This window comes from Pygocentrus nattereri, chromosome 12 (assembly GCF_015220715.1).
Source record: "Pygocentrus nattereri isolate fPygNat1 chromosome 12, fPygNat1.pri, whole genome shotgun sequence".
NCBI lineage: Eukaryota > Metazoa > Chordata > Actinopteri > Characiformes > Serrasalmidae > Pygocentrus > Pygocentrus nattereri.
In genome coordinates, this window is record NC_051222.1 from 40,072,721 (window position 1) to 40,095,813 (window position 23,093).

At 43.0% G+C, this 23,093-nt stretch overlaps 2 protein-coding genes and 1 long non-coding RNA gene across 3 annotated transcripts in view; all 3 read right to left on the bottom strand.

Moving 5' to 3' along the window:
* The window catches only part of LOC108412867 (integrin alpha-M-like), a 28,274-nt gene extending 26,739 nt beyond the window's left edge, over window positions 1–1,535 (bottom strand). The window contains exon 1 of the mRNA XM_037543363.1: window positions 1,450–1,535. Coding sequence (XP_037399260.1) covers window positions 1,450–1,535 — 86 coding nt within the window. The remainder of the gene's footprint in view (window positions 1–1,449) is intronic.
* A 1,480-nt stretch (window positions 1,536–3,015) lies between these two features.
* LOC119264758 lies at window positions 3,016–9,782 on the bottom strand. The gene is made up of 2 exons (XM_037543528.1): window positions 8,919–9,782; window positions 3,016–5,095 (listed from the first exon to the last, which is right to left on the bottom strand). Exon 1 carries the CDS (start codon window positions 9,767–9,769, stop codon window positions 8,972–8,974), a length of 798 nt encoding a protein of 265 aa, XP_037399425.1. The 5' UTR covers window positions 9,770–9,782; the 3' UTR covers window positions 3,016–5,095; window positions 8,919–8,971.
* A 4,869-nt stretch (window positions 9,783–14,651) lies between these two features.
* Window positions 14,652–16,665, bottom strand: LOC108412434. Its single transcript, XR_005131194.1, has 3 exons — window positions 16,576–16,665; window positions 14,850–14,991; window positions 14,652–14,773 (listed from the first exon to the last, which is right to left on the bottom strand). It is a non-coding gene; the product is annotated as an uncharacterized LOC108412434 (long non-coding RNA).
* Between the last annotated feature and the right edge of the window lie 6,428 nt (window positions 16,666–23,093).

Here is a 23,093-nt window from a genome sequence, read left to right on the forward strand (position 1 = left end):
TTTAGCTAAACTAAACTAAAACAAATACATTTAAAGAAGGCTTATGGAAACATTTAGCTAACTTTGAATTTCCTGGTAATGCATCAACCTCTTTTCACACATGAGCCCTCTCAATGGTTTCCTAGCTATTGAATTGGTTCTTGTTCCGGTAAATTGCCCCGTTAAATCTACTGGAATTTTAATTCCAGCATCATTAGAAGATTCAGAGAATCTGGTGGAATCTCTTTCTGCAAGAGAATAATGAAGACAGTCTGAGAGAAAATAAATAAGGTGAAAATAAAGTTTTTACCTTAATCGATACGTTTTTGAGTTGTGTCATAATATTCCAGAAGAGCATTTTATTCAGTTTAAAATCAGAAGTTCTCATGCTGGAGGAGCCGTCGAACAGAAAGACCAGGTTCACCATAGTTTTTGGGCTCTCTGCAGACAAACGAAGGAGATTAGACTTCAGCCCATCATCCAATCCAGTAATACCTGGCCCTCATCCTGGAGTACCCAATATCCTGCCCATCTTCCCGTGCTCCCTAAACCAAAGGTGTGATCTGGTGGGGTGGAGTACAGTACATTGAGGCACCTGCAAATAGTACTGGGCTTCCTCGGGGAGAGGCTCGTACGGTATCAAGTTCAATTAAGTTTTGTTTTGTTTTTTAATTGACACTTTGTACAACTTATGTTGTACAAAGCAGCTTTACAGAGAAGGAAGGAGATTTTGCTTCATCATTTCCATCTTCTAATCCAGTAGCTCCTGGCATCAGCTATTTTCACAAAATTTGACTGAAGTCCGACTATTCACAACAATACTGCTACGTACAGTGCATCCGGAAAGTATCCACAATGCTTCACTTTTTCCACATTTTATTATGTTGCAGCCTCATTCCAAAACGGATTAAATTAGTTTTTCCCTCAAAATTCTAAACACTGTCACGATTGGCCCCTCCCAGTCTTTACTGTATATTTGTTTACTTGTCCATGTGCTTTTGTTTTGATTCCTTCCCGGTTCTGCCCCCTTGTTTCCAGACCCTGCCCTTGATTGTTTTCACCTCTTACCCTCTTGTTAACCACCTTGTTGGATTATTTGGTGTTTTCTGGCTTCTGTTGTGTTTATCCTGTGTTAATTTATTGTTATGTCTGTCCCTTCTGTTCTCCGTCTTGGTTCATTGACCTTGGACTGTTATGACCATGACCCTGGATTTGGCCGTAATAAATCTCACTTCTCTTCGCACACGTATCTGCCTCTTCAACAATCCACAATGTTACACACACAATACCCCATAATGACAAAATGAAAAAAAAATTGTTTGAATGTTTTGCAAATTTATTAAAAATTAAAAACAAAAAAAATCACATGTACATACATTTTCACAGCCTTTTCACAATACTTTGTTGATGCACCATTGGCAGCAATTACAGCCTCAAGTCTTTTTGAGTATGATGCTACAAGCTCGGCACCTGTTTTTGGGCAGTTTCTCCCGTTCTTCTTTGCAGAACCTCTCAAGCTCAATCAGGTTGGATAGGGAGCGTCGGTCCACAGCCATTTTCAGATCTCTCCTTCAATCGGGTTCAAGTCTGGGCTCTGGCTGGGCCACTCAAGAACATTCACAGAGTTGTCCTGAAGCCACTTCTTTGTCATCTTGGCTGTGTGCTTAGGATTGTTGTCCTGTTGGTAGATGAACCTTCACCCCAGTCTGAGGGCCAGAGCGCTCTGGAGCAGGTTTTCTTCAAGGATGTCTCTGTACATTGCTGCATTCATCTTCCCCTCAACCCTGACTAGTCTCCCAGTTCCTGCTGCTGAAAAACAACCCCACAGCATGATGCTGCCACCACCATGCTTCACTGTAGGGATGGTATTGGCCAAGTGATAAGCGGTGCCTGGTTTCCTCAAGACGTGACGCTTGGCATTCAGGCCAAAGAGTTCAATCTTTGTTTCATCAGACCAGAGAAGTTTGTTTCTCAATTTTGTTTGGCTCTATAGCCAGAGAGTTGGGCTGATTGAATCTCAGGAAGGGAGAGGTAGAGCTGTAAGGTTTACCAGTATGACTGTGTGTGTGTGTGTGTGTGAGAGAGAGAGAGAGGGGTATGAATGCATGTTTTATTTTTTTTATATTTATTTTATTCGCTACACATAAATGTCTGTCTGATACTGTGCTCTGTGAGCTCCTGTAACCAAAACCAAATTCCTTGATTCCTTGACTCCAAGCTTGATTCTGAAAGCTTGATTCTGGAGCTGAAGTTTCCACTGGTTGGGTTTGAGCAAGAGCCCTGGCTAAGCCCTGCAGTTGGCTTAATATTTGCTCTAGGCATTAATTATGGTGACCAATAGCTGCACCCTGATTTGCTCTGCTGAGTCCATTTTGTTGGCTCAGTCTTGCTGTTAGTGGGGTATGCCCTCGTTGTAACGCAGAGCGAGGTAGCGGACGCAAGTGCGGAGGTAAGCGACTTTTATTGAGGGCAAATCCAGAATCAGGGTCACAACAGTCCAGTGTCAAATAGCCAACACGAACAGATCGAGTTTCTGACATGACAAAACAGGTGGATACGGCAAACACCAACACAACGAGAACACAACGACCAGCGAAAACAAAGGGCAAACACAGGGCTTAAATACACAGGGGCAACGAGCGACAGGTGAAAACAATCAGGGGTGGAGTTACAAAACCAATACACGAACACATGGACAGGACTGGGAGGGGCCAATCGTGACACTCGTGTTCATAGTTGGGAGCACTAAGGGATGAACCACCTGGTGGGCACCCACACACAGTCATACCTGTAAACCTTGCACTGTGCAAAGTATGGGTCTAAATTTAAAGTGCTGAATGCAGCAGCAGTTAAAGGGTGTATAGTGGCAAAGAAAGAGATCCGTGAGGTACCAGACAGATAAGTGGGGTAATAAGACAGATAAATAAGATGCTAGAAGAAACACTGGTCTGAGATGGTAGTTTCAGAGGATGGAATGTTGAGTGTGTGGTGGAAATCGCTGGATGACAAGTAATAATGATGGTCTCTGAGTCTGGATCAAGAGTGAGTAGCAAGTTTATTAAAAGTGATCATAACAAAAATGTATTCTCTCTCCCCTACCTAACCTCTTTCACTGTGTGTCTTGCTTCTTATAGCTTTCTGTTGTTCCCCCGCCCTTACGTTCCTCTTATGGCAGTAAGCATTAGTCAGCATTGTTCTCAATCGTACACCTTTCTCCTACATGTTAACTTATACGACCTGCTTACAGCAAGCAGCCAAGGCAAAACATCCAGTTTCGACCCGTAGCCTTGTGGCTAGGCGCCACTGCCTTGCTGCATCTATCTTCCCACTCTGCTTCTGTTCTCATAGCAAGGTCACTTCCCCTTATCTCCTGAGACACAAAACAATCCCGCTACCTCTCGGCCACTGTGACATTTAGAATCATCCTTAAGCATAAAAGCTCAAAAGTCATATTTCAACACTATTAAATACATTTCCACGACAATTCCCCCCTTTGATTCTAAATCAACTTCTAAACTCTACTTCCCCTCATTAAATAATTGTCGCAAGTTCAAAGAATCAGAAGAAGGGTGATTTTCATCATCCACAAAGTCCATCTGTAACATGTGATATTGAGCAGTAAAGGAGCGGGCAACCATGGCAGAAATGCAATTAGAGATGCAGGGAGCAATGCATATCACAAGGAGTAACACACATATAAATGGTATTAACATAGTAACAATCCAGTGTCCCCATGGGCCCATCAGAGATGTCAGCCAGCTAAACCAGGAGTCATCTGCAAGTGGCGGAGGCTGAATGCCTGCTCGCATGTGAGCAATGAGATCAGACATATTTCTATAATAATCTGGGAGTGAGAAACAACATGAGGTGTTCAATACCTTACAGACCCCTCCTTCCTTAGCCAGTAAGAGGTCAAGAGCCATTCTGTTCTGCAACACGGCATGCCTAATTGCAGCCATCTCAGTATTCACTAAGGTGAGAGCTTTTTCTGTTTCATTGGCCAAGACTAGTATCTGCCATGCCAGGCCATTTATCTTATTCAAGGCTGCTGTTGTGCCTCCCCCTAAGAACACAGACCACCCCACAGCTGTCCCTGGGGAGGTCCAGGGGTCAGCGAGGGTGTATCCATTGTAAGTTGAGGCACCTCGCCTAGTCCTAATGGGCTTATGGAGCACGGCTAAATTGGGAACTACTATGGCGGGAGTACAGCACCCTCTCCAGTTATACTGCGATGCAATTGGGAACCCAGTGTAGGCCGATTGACCACAGACCCAGCTTACCGGACCCGAGGTTTGGGTGTACATGAGTAGGGTGCAGTTAGTAGACTGGAATTAATGGGTGATGTTACCAGTAGAGACAGAACAATTAGTATTTTCTAGATTTAGGGCAGTAAAATTGACCCGGCACTGGGTGTGACCTAAGATGGGGCCATCTGGGACACCTACTGAACACAAGCACATGGTAGCATTATAAGTGGGTATTACAGAAAAAGATATGTTTTGAAACTGAGGTGAATATCTGGGACCATTCGTTTCACAATCATTGGGTCTATGTGCGATAGCTTGGGTGCCATTAGTGGCCCATACAGGCATCCGCCCAGTCAGTAAATATTCTTGGGAAACATTTAACATGAACCCCACCCCTGTGTTCAGTCCACAGTCTGACATGTTCTGGATCAGTGGAGCAGCCGTAGCATTGTCTAGTGGTGTTGGAACCCATGGGACGGCAAACTTGTGGCATACTAAGCAATGTCTGTCGGGGTCCACAGCATTAGCTGCCACAACAGACATCATGCAGGCTCTGTTACCTGCACACTGTCTCTCAGTGGTCTCCCAAGCTCCTGCCAGGGAGACGAGGCAAAGCAACAGTGTGATGTACATCATGTTGAAGTCGTTTCCTCAGGTGTCGTTGGAGCCCTCTTGCAGTGAGTGTGATGTACCCACGTTCCTCGTCCTTCCACCTTGACTGCAGTGTGGGTGACCAGGAGCACTTGGTGAGGTCCCCTCCACTTGGGCTGGTTCCACCTCCGCCTCCTCAGGTCCCGGATCAGCACCCAGTCACCCGGCTTGTGGTCGTGGAAGGGCTGGTCAGCTGCTTGAGGTAGTACGGCTTTCACCTGCTTAGACACAGACAGAAGCGTCTCATAAAGTGAGACGCAGTAGGTCGTGAGAGAGTGGTCAAGCAACTGGTTATCGAGTGGGGGGGGACCTATTCCCGTGTTGGGAGGCCTGCCAAACACTATCTCAAATGCACTTAGGCCAGTTCTCGTCTGTGGTCTGGTTCTACTCTGCCAAAGGACCAAAGGGAGACATTTGACCCAGTTAAGGCCTGTTTGTTGTGTCATTTTTGCGAGACCATTCTTAATGGTCCCATTAGCCCTCTCTACCGCCCCGGCGCTGGCGGGGTGGTAGCTGCAATGTTTTCTCATATCTATTCCTAGATACTTGGTCAGGCTATTCAAGCCTGTGTGCACAAAGGGTTTACCATTGTCACTTGAAACACGTTGTGGCAGGCCCCATCTGGGAATTATTTCCCTAAGGAATGCTTTGGCCACTGCTTCGCCATCCTGGGTACCTGTGGGAAAAGCCTCAACCCATTTGCTGAACATGCATAAACAGACCAGGAGGAACCTTTTCCCTTCTGCTGGAGTTAATTCAACAAAATCAATTTGCCAATGTTGGAATGGTTCTGTCGCTGGGGGGTGACCCACAGACTGTTGTGACAGAGGTTGCGTGTGTCTGTGTGTGTTTTGTGCACATACTAAGCATGCTGAACAAAAATTTTGGGTGAGTGTGGAGAGTCCAGGTGCATACCAGTGTCTTGCTATCATGTCCATTATCCCCCCTTTGCTCATGTGACTCCTCCCATGAGCAATAGCAATTAACCCTTTCATGTATGCTTTAGGGAGACATGGTCTGTTCGTGGCGTTGTGTACCCATACCTTATTTTGTTTAACACACCCTGATTTGGACCATTGAGCCCGCTCTGCCGGAGTAGCAGAGGACTGGATGTCTTGCAGAGTAGGTTTCTCTTGGTCTGTTACAAGAAGCTGTGTGGCGGCGATTGGCTCTGTGCAGGCAGTATGTTTTGCCACATGGTCTGCGAAAGCATTTCCCTTACTGACAGGGTCATCTGCTGAAGTGTGTGCTGCACATTTGACTACTGCAATTTGTGATGGTAGCAATAAGGCAGAAAGTAATTCATTAATGAATTTGTGATGTTTTATTTTAGTGCCCGAGCTTGTTAGAAAATTCCTTTGTTTCCACATGTAACCGAAGTCATGTGCCACACCCCACGCATATCTGGAATCCGTCCAGACCGTGAGCGTTTTGCCTTCTGCGAGTTCACAGGCTTTAGTTAATGCAATAAGCTCTGCAGCTTGTGCTGAATATGAGCTAGGAAGGCTCTGTGTGTGCAAAATATCCGTAGCAGAGACCACAGCATATGCAACCCGATTTATTCCCATCTCATCTTTGCTGGCTGAACCATCAACGAATAGTTCTAACTCTGCGTTCGGCAGTGGCTCATCTTTGAGATCTATTCTGGGTGTGCATGCATGTAACAGCAATAGCTGGCAATCATGTGGCTCTCCATCTTCTGGAGTAGGCAGAAGTGAGGCTGGGTTTAGAGCATTGCAACGGCGCACCGTGACATTGGGCAGGTCCAGCAAAGCTGTATGGTAACGCAACCATCTTTGTGCGGAGAGGTGTGCAACCCTTTGGTCCTGCAAGATGTTATGCACTGCGTGTGGAACCTTGAGTGTGAGGGGGGCATACGCAACTAAGTCTCTAGAGGCTACTAGAGCCTTTTCTGCTGCTGCCACTGCTCTAAGGCAAACTGGCAGGCCCTGAGCTACAGGGTCCAATTTGCAGGAGAAATACGCCACTGGGCGTAACTTATCCCCATGTTTTTGTGTGAGGACTGACGTCATATAGATGCCTTTCGCATCCACCATTTGTACAAAGGGTTTTGTTGGATCAGGTATACCCAAAGCAGGCATGTTTTGCAAAGCTATCTTGAGCTGTGTGAAAGCTTCCTCAGCCTGCTCAGTCCACTGCAGGCGTGTGGTATTTGTGCTTTTTGTTGGGATGATTTCCCTCAGGGGCCCCTCTTTCTCAGCATAAGATGGAATGAAAGTGCGACAATATGAGCACATACCAAGGAAAGACAACAGTTGTTTCTTAGTCATTGGTTTGGGAGTTTGGCAAATCGCCTGTATTCTGTCTGCTGCCATTCGCTTTTGGCCTACAGTGATAATGTGGCCCAGAAAGGTGACCTCTGGCTTGCAATACTGCAGTTTGTTTTTGCTGGCTTTGTGCCCATTGTTAGCTAGATGCTGCAGCAACCGCTGAGTGGCCTGTTTGCAGAGCTCCCGTGAGGGGGCGCTCAGGAGCAAATCATCCACATACTGAACCAGCACCACCTCTTCGGGTAGTGTTAGTGAAGCCAGGCTATCTCTCAAGGCCGCATTATAGATGGTAGGCGATTCGCAATACCCCTGACAAAGACGTGTAAATGTGTATGCCTTGCCTTCAAATGAGAATGCAAACCAGAATCTGCTGTCAGGGTGCACTGGCACACTGAAAAATGCATTGGTCAGGTCCACTACTGTGTAGTGGGTGTGGTCAGTGGGGATTTGGGACAAAATGGTGTGTGGGTTTGGAACCTCTGGGGCTCTGGCTTGGACTGCTGCATTTACTGCTTGCAGATCTTGAACAAACCTCCACTCCTCCCGGCCGGGTTTCTTTACTGGGAAGATTGGTGTTCTTACTGGTGAGTCTGGACATGGAACTATTACCCCTGCCTGGAGCAGTGCTTGAAATACAGGCTTAATGCCCTTAATTGCCTCAGGCTTCAAAGGATACTGGGCCTGCCTGGGTCTGTATGCCGATTTGGGAGTGATCACAACTGGTTCACAGTCTTTAATTAGTCCCACATCATATTTACTAGACGCCCACAGTTGAGGAGGAAGTGAGGCCAGTTCTAGTTCCTCCTCCTCTGTGAGCGTGGCAGCCTGCACCAATAGAGGGGGGCCAACTAACTCCACAGTGCGCTCCGTTGTCAATTTGCATTGAAAAGGGCACTTCCATGTTTTCGTGGAGGTGCTGTACTGTACATTAAGGCGCTCTGTGTCAATCCAATCGTTAGCCGTGGCCACTCTCAAAGCCCATGGTCCAAAGTCTTGCCATGGGAGGGTGTGTTCAAATCTGGCTAGGGAAATGTGTGGGTACGAATTACCTACTGTGAATAATTCGCTCTGAGCTTTTGTCAGTGAAACTTGGGCGGCCGCCATTTTGTTGCTCCATATGAGTGCTGTAGTGGCAAGGGATTCTGTCATTTGGTTAAAAAACTGTTTCTCATAATCATGATCTGGGCCTCGACTGATGTGTGAGGTGCAATGCACATCTTGAGTTTTCCATTGCAAAGAACCTAAAACTGTTTGTTGGGCTTTTGACAGAAAATGTTCAACAGTTTCCCCTTGTTCATCACCACAGCACCACATGTAAGCGTATCCCGGGACTCCTGATGCTAATTGAACCATGCATGGTTGTTCTAGAAAATCTATGGCTAGTCCCTCTGGTGAGCTAATCAAAGTGCATCCCAATTTACACATTAGATCCCTAGCTAACAGATTTACTGGGCAAACGAAAGATATTAAGAAACAATGCGAAAACATTTTGCCATTTAGAGAGCACTGGAGAGGCACAGACACTTTCTCTCTAACTACTTCTCCCCCCACACCTATTAATGATTGAGATTTTCCCTGCTGTGTGTCACACTGAAGGTCATTCGTTCTAATCACCGAATGCCCTGCCCCACTATCTACCAAAAATTCCAAATCCTTCCCTTGTACCGTTAGCATTATTTTTGGCATGCTTAAAGGGCATGTTGTCAGCTGCTGCACTAATGAAAAATAGGGAGAAGAAGATGGCACTTCCCTTTTTGGTGTGTCAGTGGATCCCGCCTCGCCATCCTGCCTCTCCGCCGCCCGTCACTTCTCTTGAGTGGGCTGTCCTGGACAGTCTCTGGCGAAATGTCCAAGTTGGCCGCAGTTATAGCACCGATTCTCCCATTCACCCATCTGATCCACACTTGGTTGGAAGGCTGGCCCATTGCCAGCGAATCCTCTCCCTCTGCCTCGTCCTCGACCCCTCCCCTGTCTTCTCCCTCGGCCTCCTTGGCGCGGAGCTCTGGTGGGGAGGGCTGCAACTTGCTGTACCATCGTCAGCATGGCTTGATCCATCGTGTCTGCTCGTTTTTTCTCTCTCCTCTTTGTTTCTGAGTTGAGGAAGCTTTCATGGTGTTTGGCATGATCCTCAATGACGCTGAGAGGCTGTCTGACAAATCCCACACAATGCTGTTTTATGGCGCTAGACAGTTCTGGCTTCAGTCCCAATAAGAAGCTATTACGCAAGTGTGCTTCCCATGGGCCCACGTGCTCTGCATCGTTCGCTCTCTGTGCAGGTGCTTCCAGCCCGCTGTAATCTGTGTGCACTCTTGTCAAGCGGACTAGATAATCTTGGACAGTCTCCCCATCTTCCTGCTTACATGCAGCTATCTTCCCCGTGTTCACATGCAGAGGGAAAGCAGCCTCTAGGCGAGTTCTCAGATCCCTTATCATATTCCGATAGGGAGCATTGGGGTCCGGTTGGCCAGCTGGTGGCTGATAACTGGGGGCCGCCAGGCGAATGTCTCCATCTGGCCAATTCCGGTCGATCTTGCAGTAACTGGACCCCAGCTTCCTGAACAAGATGCGTTTTATCTCATTCGCAGTTGGGCGACAAGACATAACAAAGTCCTCAAATTCTTCCCCAAACCTTCGACCTCCTACTTGTCGAGGGTCGGATAAACCAGAGGCAGCTTCCATTGTATCCTTTTCAGTCCAGTATCGGTGGACTAACAATGGGCCTTCAGGTCCTGCAACTTCCACCATTGGAAAACATCCACTCGGAGCCTGAACTGCTGTAAGAACATTCCCCTCTATGTTGTTCTCGTTACGGCTTCTGGTGTGTGCAGCCACAGGTGACCACACTGGAGGAGGCTGCTGCTGTCGAGGGCCTGTCGGGGATGGGCTGGTCTGCGGAGCCGCTGATGCGCTCTGTTGGATCTCACCCAGGCCTGCCCTTGCTGGTGCGTATGGGCTAGGCGTTGCAGGTGGTGGCGGTGGCCGGTTGTATGGCGGTGGAGGTGGTTGGAGCATCTCCGGTAGTGGTGGTGGGAGCATCTCCGGTGGTGGTGGTGGGAGCATCTCCGGTGGTGGTGCTGGGAGCATCTCCGGTGGTGGTGCTGCTGGTTCTCCCGGTTGAGGTCGTCTCGGTGGGGCGGCATCGAGGTCAGGATCAAGCGTGACTGAGACACACTGAGACACAGGGTTAGTTCCCCTTCCCCCCCTCTCTCTCTCACTCTCTCTCTTTTGTGCTTCATCCATCCAGAACTCTACTGCTTGTAACATTTTCTCTTTATTTTTCTGACAATGCTTAGTTATTGCCTTTGGGCAGCCAACTGGTGGCTGCTCAAGTCTTTTCTTGAACCTGCTTAAATACTTCACACTGAGGCTCCCAGTGGTAGGGAATCCGAAATACTTTATCCACAACGGGACATACACAATGCTATCAGTGCCATAATCCTGGCCCATCTGACTAAAGAGAGCCGCAGTGTGAACTTTAGGATTAAACTGTAGGTCTTTAGTTACCTGGGATCCCATTTTGCTCTCTCACTCGATCTTGGCGACTCAGAGAAATTTGGCCCCAACAACCAAGTCTCACCTCCCTTTTTATCCCTATTTAATACCCAATCAGCACCCTGTACTATTGGTATTACTTATGCACTCCTCCCCACGGTCCGGACCTATTGCTCTAAAGATACGTCTATCAGTAGAGGCCTCGCTCTGACCAGGCTAGTCTTTTCTGATTGCGCCGTCGAGCGTCCTGCCCCGACTGCCACGCAATGTGTTACACCGTCATGCAACTAACTTTGTCCAGGGCGGAGTGCTTTAGGCGAGGTGGAGGGGTATAAAGTTCAACAACGATCAAATAATCTTAAACTTGTCACTCACCACCTATTTGTTCGTTGATGAGGCTTGGACTGCGTGCGGAGGGATGATTAGTCACACCCGCCCCCACGGTACTTCTCCCTTATTCTGTGGGATTTTCCCCTGCTGTTGGGCCCGGCTTCAGCCAGAGAGCGTCCTCGGTGGGTGTTTCACTCCTCCTCCCCTCGCCGCAGTCCGCTGCTCATCCTGTTCGTGACGCCAAATTGTGGTGGAAAGCGCTGGATGACAAGTAATAATGATGGTCTCTGAGTCTGGATCAAGAGTGAGTAGCAAGTTTATTAAAAGTGATCATAACAAAAATGTATTCTCTCTCCCCTACCTAACCTCTTTCACTGTGTGTCTTGCTTCTTATAGCTTTCTGTTGTTCCCCCGCCCTTACGTTCCTCTTATGGCAGTAAGCATTAGTCAGCATTGTTCTCAATCGTACACCTTTCTCCTACATGTTTATCTTATACGACCTGCTTACAGCAAGCAGCCAAGGCAAAACATCCAGTTTCGACCCGTAGCCTTGTGGCTAGGCGCCACTGCCTTGCTGCATCTATCTTCCCACTCTGCTTCTGTTCTCATAGCAAGGTCACTTCCCCTTATCTCCTGAGACACAAAACAATCCCGCTACCTCTCGGCCACTGTGACATTTAGAATCATCCTTAAGCATAAAAGCTCAAAAGTCATATTTCAACACTATTAAATACATTTCCACGACAAGTGTGATACTCTGAACCAAAATATTTAGAAATGCAGTTTAGAGGCTGAAATATTGTTTATGTATAATATGTTAACTGTTCCAGACAGTGATGGTTTGTGGGAGGAAGCTTCTCTGTAGCCTGGATGTCCTGATCCTCATCTGGCTGAAGTGCCAGCCTGAGGGAAGGAGCTGCAACAGGCGGTGTCCTGGGTGTGATGAGTCATCGGCGATCTTCTCTATAGTGAGAAGAGCAAAGGGGAGAGAATACAACCCTGCAGAGCCCCCTTATTAATGGTCTGGGGTTTTGAGGTATACTTTGCCAACCTCACCTGCTGCTCTCTGCCAGTGAGGAAGTTGGTGATCCACTGGCAGGTGGGGGTTGGCACACTAAGTTGGAGCAGTTTGCTTTGCAGCTGTCCTAGGATGTTTGTACTAATGGCTGAGCTGAAGTCCAAGAACAGTATTCCCAGTGAATTAAGTGAGAAAAAAATAAAAAGAGAAATGAGGAAAACAAAGAAAGTTATTGGTCATAGGTACTGAACCCTCAATCTCCTTGATTCCAGACTGACATGCTATGTGCCACACCACCCAAAAGCTTAAAAGGGATACACTGAACTGGGAACTCCCCAAAACTGAAGTCAAAATGCTCCCTTCATAAATCTCTCCCTCATTTCTCCCTAAACAAAAAGGGTAAGAGAACACTCAAGATATTATTTTTTATACTTACACTAGGAATCAACTTAAGGAAAAACAAAAGGTTTGAAACTCAAAGAAAGATACCAAAATCATCAGGTCAGAACATGGCACAAAGAACTCAAGACTGAGTGCCGAACAGTAGAGCTCTGTTTGTGTTCATATATAAGTACCTTGCTGGTACAGTAGAGTGCAGTTTGCTGTATTCGGTGTGCAGCTGTAAATTGCTCCTGATGCCTTTCATGTACATGTAGAAGTGGAGAAAAAGAAAATATCCTTAATGAGTTCTTTACACAGAAGGCATAAAATGTCTTTATTTTATTATTCACAAAATTCACAATTCAGTTTGAAGTGAAATATTGGAGACTCAACACAAATAATTTTTTAGTTGAAGCAAAAAATACCTGTACATTCATGTTATGTTACTGTATAAAATATAATAATGTACATCCCCAATTCCAATGAAGTTGGGATGTTGTGTAAAACATAAATAAAAACAGAATACGATGATTTGCAAATCCTTTTCAATGTATATTCAATTGAATCCACTACAAAGACGAGATATTTAATGTTCAAACAGATAAACTTTGTTGTTTTTTGCAAATATTAACTCATTTTGAATTTGATGCCTGCAGCAGGTTCCAGAGAAGTTGGGACAGGGGCGTGTTTACCACTGTGTTACATCACCTTTCCTTTAACACTCAATAAGCGTTTGGGAACTGAGGACACTGATTGTTGAAGCTTTGTAGGTGGAATTCTTTCCCATTCCTGCTTGATGTCCAGCTTCAGCTGCTCAGCAGTCCGGGGGCTCCGCTGTCGTATTTTGAGCTTCATAATGCGCCCCACATTTTCAATGGGAGACGGTCTGGACTACAGGCAGGTCAGTCTAGTACCCGCACTCTTTTACTACGAAGCCACGCTGTTGTAACACGTGCAGAATGTGGCTTGGCATCGTCTTGCTGAACTAAGCAGGACGTCCCTGAAAAAGACGCTCCTTGGATGGCAGCAGATGTTGCTCCAAAACCTGTATGTACCTTTCAGCATTAATGGGGCCTTCACAGATGTGCAGGTTACCCCTGCCATGGGCACTAACACCCCCCCACACCATCAGAGATGCTGGCTTTTGAACTTTGCGCTGATAACAATCCGGACAGTCCTTTTCCTCTTTGGCCCGGAGGACACAACGTCCATGATTTCCAGAAACAGTGTGAAATGTGGACTCGTCAGACCACAGGACACTTTTCCACTCTGCGTCAGTCCATCTCAGATGAGCTCGGCCCAGAGAAGCCGGCGGCGTTTCTGGGTGGTGTTGATATGTGGCTTCGCTTTGCATGGTAGAGTTTTAACCTGCACTTGTAGATGGAGCGACGAACTGAGTTCACTGACAGTGGTTTTCCGAAGTGTTCCTGAGCCCATGTGGGAATATCCGTTACAGAATGATGTGGGTTTTTAATGCAGTGCCGCCTGAGGGATCGAAGGTCACGGGCATTCAGTGCTGGTTTTCTGCCTTGCTGCTTACCTGCAGAGATTTCTCCAGATTCTCTGAATCTTTTGATGATATTATGGACTGTAGATGATGAAATCCCTAAATTCCTTGCAGTTGCACGTTGAGAAACATTGTTCTTAAACTGTTGGACTATTTGCTCACGCAGTTGTTCACTAAGTGGTGAACCTCGCCCGTCCTTGTTTGTGAATGACTGAGCCTTTCAGGGATGCTCCCTTTATACCCAATCATGACACTCACCTGTTTCCAATTAACCTGTTCACCTGTGGAATGTTCCAAACAGGTGTTTTTTGAGCATTCCTCAACTTTCCCAGTCTTTTGTTGCCCCTGTCCCAACTTCTTTGGAACGCGTTGCAGGCATCAAATTCAAAATGAGTGAATATTTGCCAAAAGCAATAAAGTTTATCCGTTTGAACATTAAATATCTCGTCTTTGTAGTGGATTCAATTGAATATCGGTTGAAAAGGATTTGCAAATCATCGTATTCTGTTTTTATTTGTTTTACACAACGTCCCAACTTCATTGGAATTGGGGTTGTATAATAATATTTAAAACAAAAAGTGTTTTTTATAGTGAACTAAGCAAAGTCTCAAAGTACCATGCTAGTTAAAATTCATTGATGCAATATATCACACTGTGATTAAGCTCAATAATTCAATACAATAAGCCGTGATGCAGTTTAATACAGTGTGATATGCTGTGATTCTACTGGATGACAGTGATGATCAGGCGTGTACTCACTGTTTGTCTGAGTCAGACTGATACTGTAGAACCCGATAACCGAAAAAACCCTCCTCACTCCCCGAGAACCGCTCTGGGTTTGTGACATCGATGTTGAACCCATCTGACACCGACACAGCTGGAAGATCAGAGACAGCAGAGTTTAGATTTACACTGACAGGATTCAGAGTGAATCTAGAGAAAAGGTATTTTACCCCATGTAGCTGTGTAGAGCAGCAGAAGGAGAGATTTCTCCATCACTCCATCTCTCCACCTCTCCCCCTGTCTTCTGATTCGCTTCTTCTGTGTGCACCACATTCCCAACTCACCAAAGAGTCCAAGGCCAAATTATCCAGACTACAAATACAAATAAACATAAACAAACAAAACAAAACTCTTCATAAAACACCATAAAGCACCAGAAGCTTTACCCTATGATCATAAATCCAGCTGGTGATCTGAGCTTTTTTTGCCAGCTGGACAAAGTGCAGGAAAATTTACATCTTCAAACAAATTCAACTACAGTAACAAAGTGAGGGACAGGGAGGTGTTTCTCTCAGCGTTCCTCCAGCCTGGATTGGGAGGCAGGAGCACCTTCAGAGTTCAGAACATTTCAACGTTACTGAAAGACAGATTTCTCTAAAGGACTACCGCTTTTCAGCTGCTCTTCTCTAAAACACAATAAAACTACCCACGCAAGAAATGCGAGTGCACAAATATTACACACTCTACGGTATGAACAAGAGCCCGTTCAGAGCCGAGAGACAGGAGTCTTTCATTTACAATGAAACAGCTCATAATGAAGACAATATACAAAACATTTGCGATTTAAGCTGCTTAATAATGAATATAAACATGTTCTCAGTTTGTTGCACTCCATAAAATGACTGTACTGTAGTAGTTTATAATTACAGGCAGCCAAAATCACCAGTCACATTTGCAAAATTAACCAACAAGTGTCTATTACAAGGTGGTCATTCACGTACACAGTCCACAAAATCAATACTCGTCCACTCAGAGTCAACGACACCACCCGAAGTCATTATGCTGCAGCATTTTAAAACAATCACTGGTTAATGCAGCTGAATCGTAGATCAATAGATTACAGCATTATAACAGTGTCGTCTTTAATATATTCGATTTTTCAAATAAATAGTACAAAACATATCATTTTAGTGTTAAACTATATACATAAAATCTCTAGTATATTTTGAAGAAATGATTTCTATATATATAGACTACTTGATTAATGGGCATCTTGTGTGAAATGACCATATCATGTCTCAGATTTGGCTGACTGTATTTCACAGAGCATGTAAAGACTTTGGCTGCCCATTATGTTAAAGATGTCCTGACGGGTTCAGTTAGTTAGCTAATGAGATGCCTCTGGCTTTCAGGTACTTTAAAATGCCTCTTTCCTGTTGGCTTTGTGGACTACTAAACTAAAACTGTGAAGTTATAATGCCTTTAATTCCAAGCGTTTTGGTTAAATCGACACATTTCAATCACTTTAATATGTTGAATAAAAACAGATTTGTATTGTTGGTGTTGTAGACTGTTATCGTATTGACCATGTTATGTCTGAGGTTTCAATGAAACCATGAATGTGGCTGCCTATTAATTTAAACGCTACATATTGTAATAAACTGTAGATATTTCGGTCAACAAAGCAACTCATTGTGCATTAAATGCAGTTATTTCATGCTCAAAGTTGTTTTATTGTGAGTGAAGAGCTCCTTTCTCTCAGCTCGGAACACAGCTGTTAACTCTGAATCTCAGCTGAATCACAACCTGGTACTCCAAACTCCCTCATCACAGAAGTCAATGAGCAGCTGAATTTGCTGAATTCTGCTGGAAGTATTGATTAAATCAGCGTCTAATTCCAAACTGCGGCTGGCCGACTGTGACAGAAATCAGAGAAAGACTGAGAGAACGTCTTACCGAAGATGATCTTCTGAAGTTTTATCCAGCTGTGCAACACTGGAGAATCACAGCAGCTCCACTTTCACTTTCACTGCAGTGAGGTGGACAGTCACTGCACTGAGGGGCACTCAACTGGGCAGAGAATCAGACCAGGGTGGGCGGAGTGGTGGTGGTGATGGGGAGCAGTGGGCTGGGCATCTAAGTGTAATGAAACTTGGCGGCGTGATGAATTTTAAAAGTGTCTTTAGAGCATTTCAGAGCACATGACAGTGTATTTATTCAATCATTTTACTTCAGTTTACTTTACTCAATGTATATTACGTTTAAAATTACAATAGGTGAATTAAAACAAAGAACTGCCGACCACTTTGTCCTGATTCCTGAGAAGAAGTGATATTCAATATTCAACCTATCCAGAACCGACAGCCTAAGCTACCAGCTTCAGGGGTTTGACAAGCAACCACAAGGCACATTTCTATGGTCAGAGAGCCATTCTGTGTTTCTCCCAGCTGAACAATCCAGCTAACACCAGGTTCTACAGGTAACTGGTTATAGATGGTCTAAACTGGCAAGCAGGTGAGAACAGACCACATGCTGGTCAGCCGGTCAAGTAGGTAACCAATTAAACTGGTAGCTGAGGAAGTAGATAAACTGGTAGACCAATTAAACTGGTAGCTGGTAAAGTAGGCAAACTGGTAGACCAATTAAACTGGTAGCTGGTAAAGTAGGCAAACTGGTAGACCAATTAAACTGGTAGCTGGTAAAGTAAATAAACTGGTAGACCAATTAAACTGGTAGCTGGTAAAGTAGGCAAACTGCTAGACCAATTAAACTGGTAGCTGGTAAAGTAGGCAAACTGGTAGACCAATTAAACTGGTAGCTGGTAAAGTAAATAAACTGGTAGACCAATTAAACTGTTAGCTGGTAAAGTAGGCAAACTGGTAGACCAATTAAACTGGTAGCTGGTAAAGTAAATAAACTGGTAGACCAATTAAACTGTTAGCTGGTAAAGTAGGCAAACTGGTAGACCAATTAAACTGGTAGCTGGTAAAGTAAATAAACTGGTAGACCAATTAAACTGTTAGCTGGTAAAGTAGGCAAACTGGTAGACCAATTAAACTGGTAGCTGGTAAAGTAAATAAACTGGTAGACCAATTAAACTGGTAGCTAGTAAAGTAGGCAAACTGGTAGACCAATTAAACTGGTAGCTGGTAAAGTAAATAAACTGGTAGACCAATTAAACTGTTAGCTAGTAAAGTAGGCAAACCGGTAGACCAATTAAACTGGTAGCTGGTAAAGTAGGTAAACTGGTAGATCAATTAAACTGTTAGCTGGTAAAGTAGGTAAACTGCTAGACTAATTAAACTGGTAGCTGGTAAAGTAGGTAAACTGCTAGATCAATTAAACTGGTAGCTTGTGAAGTAGACAAACTGCTAGACTAATTAAACTGGTAGCTGGTAAAGTAGGTAAACTGCTAGACTAATTAAACTGGTAGCTGGTAAAGTAGGTAAACTGCTAGACCAATTAAACTGGTAGCTGGTAAAGTAGGTAAACTGCTAGACCAATTAAACGGGTAGCTGGTAAAGTAGGTAAACTGGTAGATCAATTAAACTGGTAGCTTGTGAAGTAGACAAACTGCTAGACTAATTAAACTGGTAGCTGGTAAAGTAGGTAAACTGCTAGACCAATTAAACTGGTAGCTGGTAAAGTAGGTAAACTGCTAGACCAATTAAACGGGTAGCTGGTAAAGTAGGTAAACTGCTAGACCAATTAAACGGGTAGCTGGTAAAGTAGGTAAACTGCTAGACCAATTAAACGGGTAGCTGGTAAAGTAGGTAAACTGCTAGACCAATTAAACGGGTAGCTGGTAAAGTAGGTAAACTGGTAGATGTACCATCATTAAACTCAGACAAAAACACAGACAAAAACACACGCTATGATGGTCTGAGCTAAAGATGCTGTATTTTCAGTTTCTGAACTTTTTATTTGTTTAGTCTGTGGCCAGTGAACCTGATCACCTCTCTCTAGTGCAGGTCATCGTCAGAAGTCCATACTCTCAGTTTGTTTGTTCAAAAGCTATCAATAATTTAACTGTGGACGTGTTTTTCTTGCACTATTAACATTCTTCACTAGTATTTCTGAGACAGCATGTCAGAACACTGAACTGAAGCATTGAACTGATTCAGTATTCTGTAAAAGGATATGTTTAGTATATTTCATTGAGTTTATTGGGTGTTTATTACAGGTCTATATGTGAACTTTTTCAGCAGGTAGTACTTACAATTACTGTTATAAATAATACTAGCATTGTAGCACTTAGATAAAAAAAAACATAATAACACAGGAACCATGTAAGCAGAAGAATTGATCATTTTAACAGTAGCCACGTTTACATGCAGCCTAATAATCTGTTAATAATCTGACTAATAGCTCAATCGGAATAGAATACGTCCATGTAAACACCTCAGTCGGAATAGTTTAGTCTGATTGAGGCCATTCAGAATACAATTTCTATCCAATTAAACGAAAGTGAATAATCCTGTAAATAATCCATTAAATAGAATAATATCCGTGTAAACGCCTGTATCCGATTACATTCCCTATCGGAAAGTTTAAGTCCGTTCTGCCTGAGCGTCGCGTCACAGTGAGAGTTTATACCGTTCAACACGGCGGAGCAGAAACTGGTCTGCAGAGGAGACGAAGTTCATGCTCTGATCTTTAAAAGACGGCGGTGGGACGGACGTCCAGCTTATGCGTCTCAGAGCACGACGTCTTCCTCTCGGCCTTCTTTAATAAGGACGTGTGAAGGACGTTTTCCTGAGTCTGACGTCATTTTAAAGCAGTTAAAAACACAATCACTGCTCACTGCTGCTCATCTCACTCTGACTGGTCTGGTGTGATGTTTCTCTGTCATGGTAACATCTACTCTAAGTGCTACTCCATGCATGCGTGTGATTTTTGCATCAGATTTCTTGTAGTGAGCATGTAAAGGAGTATTTTCCAGCAGATTGTTGAGTAGAGTGAGAATAAACACCTCAGTCTGAATCTGTAATCAGATTGTATTCAATCAGATTGTCAAAAATCTTTGCATGTAAACACAGCCAGTGAAAAAACAGAAGCAGTTTGTAAAAGGTTTGAATTAGTAAGATGTACAGATAATTTATTCTCCACAAAAAAATGGATTCCATTTTGATTAACACAAGTTTTGTTTTTGTGAATGAAAGGAAACCCACACCAGCAGGAAGTGAAATAATGTATTTCCTGAAGGTAAGGCTCACTGTTTTTCAGTTTATGATGATCAATTTAATCGGTTTATTTTAAAAAAAGGATTCCATTCATTTTAAAGGATTCAAGTTAAAAACAGTAAAGGCCGTTTGAACAGCAGGGGGAGCCTCAGCCTCTGAATCTAGAAACATCTTTTTCAGCAGGTAACCTGTAAAATCCCAAATTATTGCTGGCTTTACAGCCCCAAACTAGAAATGCTAGTACACAGGTCATCATGTGCATTTTTTAATGAATTTTGAGTAGCTCTAAGAGTGAAAGCCTGCATTATATCCTTTATGGTCTAGATAATTAGAGCCCTGTGGCCCTGTGGATTTGTCGGTGAAGTCCTCGTGTCTGCAAGTCTAGACCTGAAATTTAATGTTTAGTGTGGTCTTGCAACATTTTCACCTTTCAGAAATGGGACACACTTGGACAGTTTCCAGACAAAAGGGGAAAACCATTAACTTGGACACCAGTAAAAAAACACAAATGTGGACTTTAGAGTTTGCAGACTTTAAAACATCTGAATATAAAGAGACTTAGACATGCAAAGATAGATACTGTGGGTGGTGGTGGGGTGGGAGTTGAGTACATAGAGACAAATATGTTCACATGAAACTCATATGACAAGACAATATGACCAAAAACTGATCAGGATATATTTTTCTATATCAGTCTATAGTGGGGTAGGTACCTTTAGGGGATCTACTGTGGGATCAGAGAAACTTTAGAGGAATCTGTTCAGTGGGGCTTAGTTGTGAGTTGGGGTACTTTTAGGGGGTCTATTAAAAAGTCACAAAACCTTTAGAGAAGACCGTAGTTGGGAGGGTAACTTCAGAGGGATCTGTTTTGGGTGGGTTCCTTCAGAGAAATATTTCTAATTGAATACTTATCCATTCCTTATTTTCCATCATATAAACGTATTGTTAAAAATGATTAATGTGTGATTTATAATACTTTTCTTAATTTCCTCAAGATTGTCAGTGCAGTGTAAATAAGGTCTACCTCGCTTACTCTTCTGTCTCTGTGGTACACTGGTAGACCGATGGTGCAGAACTCCTCCTACTACTGGCCTGAATAAGTTATTACAGTCATTTATCTCAGGTTCAACTTATTGAATAAGATTTATCCCAGCATCCAATTTCAAGCCATTTGTAAAAACGTCACTTTCACCATGGCTGTGAATGAAAGCAGAATAAATGAACGTAGCCTCTATTTCTGAGTGAATTCACTCTTTACTTTAGGGCAGATCTTGTTTCTTCGTCTTGTCACTGTGGTTTTCATTTAACTTGTTAACTCTGTTTTCCAAGGTCTAGCCTGACTACCAAACACACATTCACACACATTTTCTAAGCCGATTATCCTTCTGGGTTGCAGGGGGAGCTGGAGCCTATCCCAGCAGTCATTGGGCGGAAGACAAGATATACCAAACAGGCTAAGTAACTACACTAGGCTAATCTACCCAAACACCCACCCTCTAGCCCAAGGTGCCTAGAATGAACTTTGCACTGGTCATCACTGCCTTATGGACAACAAGTTAGCAGTTAGCACATGGATGTAAGAAGATGGCTAAAAGTATTTTCACGTTTCCCTTTAGTTGAACAACACAATCAAACTCAGTATAAAGGAATTTTTATGCCTTCAAAAGTCCATGGATACTTGACTTACTGCCGTCAAATAAAGTATCTGAATTGTTTTTGTTGATTCGAGCAACTTAATTAAATCTAATGGCGTTGAAAAACATTCATTTGTAGGAGGGACATTTGTTCAGATTAGAGGTTCATTATCTAAATTGTTTTGCTTATGTTAGCAATTGTGCTACAGACATTAAAAGTGCTGGACAAGAGGAATTTGGGGGCATATCCTTAATAGCTCCACAACCCAACACCACAACTTAAAAAAGTTATCCCGAGATATATATTCCCATTATGAGAGCACATCTGGACCAGCAAGAGTAAGTTATTAGCTACAGTGATGATAAAAATAGCAATTTTCAACAGTATTTTTAAAAAATGCTGTAAAATACTCTCATTGTTCTTTTTTTATTTGTAAAGTTTAATAGTATTTGTAATAGTTACTTGTTTCCTATTACTTTATTCCAAACACCTAATTCTGCTAAAGCATCTACTTTTCTTCAAGTCAAACACCACAGCTTAATATTAATATTAATGTTGATTTTTAATATTCATAAATACATAAAATGATCAAAGGAAAAGAAATGCAATACATATGTCATATAAAATATATGAAAATAAAAGGAAATAAAATATTCATGATAAAAATTTCTTAACAGTAGTAACAGTACCTTAATGGTAGCAATGGCAGTATATCAGTACCAGTAACAGTACCAGTAAAATTAACGGTAACAGTACCAGTAATAGTAACAGTAACAGTAAAAGCACCAGTAACAGTAAAAGTAATGGTACCAGGACCAGTAAAAGTAACAATAACAGTACCAGAAATAGTAATAGTAACAGTAACACTAAAAGTACCAGTAACAGTATCAGTAATAGTAACAGTATCCGTAAAAGTACCAGTACCAGTGATAGTAACAGTAAAAGTACCAGTACCAGTAACAGTAATACTAACAGTACCAGTAATAGTAACAATAACGTAATAATAACAGTACCAGTACAAGTAACAGTAAAAGTAATGGTACCAGTAAGAGTAAAAGTATCGGTGTATGTAAAAGTATCGGTATACATAAGAGTAAAAGTATCAGTATAAGAAAGAATAAAAGCATTGGTATAAGTAAGAGTAAAAGTATCAGTAGAAGAAAGAGTAAAAGTATCAGTATAAGTAAAAGTATCCGTATAAGTAAGTAAAAGTAAAAAAGTATCAATATAAGTAAGAGTAAAAGTATTGGTATAAATAAGAGTAAAAGTAAATGTATTGTTATAAGTAAAAGTATTGGTATAAGCAAGAGTAAAAGTATTGGTATAAGTAAGAGTAAAAGTATCAGTATAAGAAAGAATAAAAATAAAAGTATCAGTAAGAGTAAAAGTAAATGTATTTGTATAAGTAAAAGTATAGGTATGAGTAAAAGTAAAAGTATCAGTATAAGAAAGAGTAAATGTATTGATAGAAGAAAGAGTAAAAGTATCGGTATACGTAAAAGTATCAGTATAAGAAAGAGTAAAAGTATCAGTATAAGAAAGAGTAAAAGTATCGGTATAAGAAAGAGTAAAAGTATCGGTATAAGAAAGAGTAAAGGTATTGGTATAAGTGTTAGAACCGTTTGATGATGGTTTTAGGTTCTATGGTTCAACCTC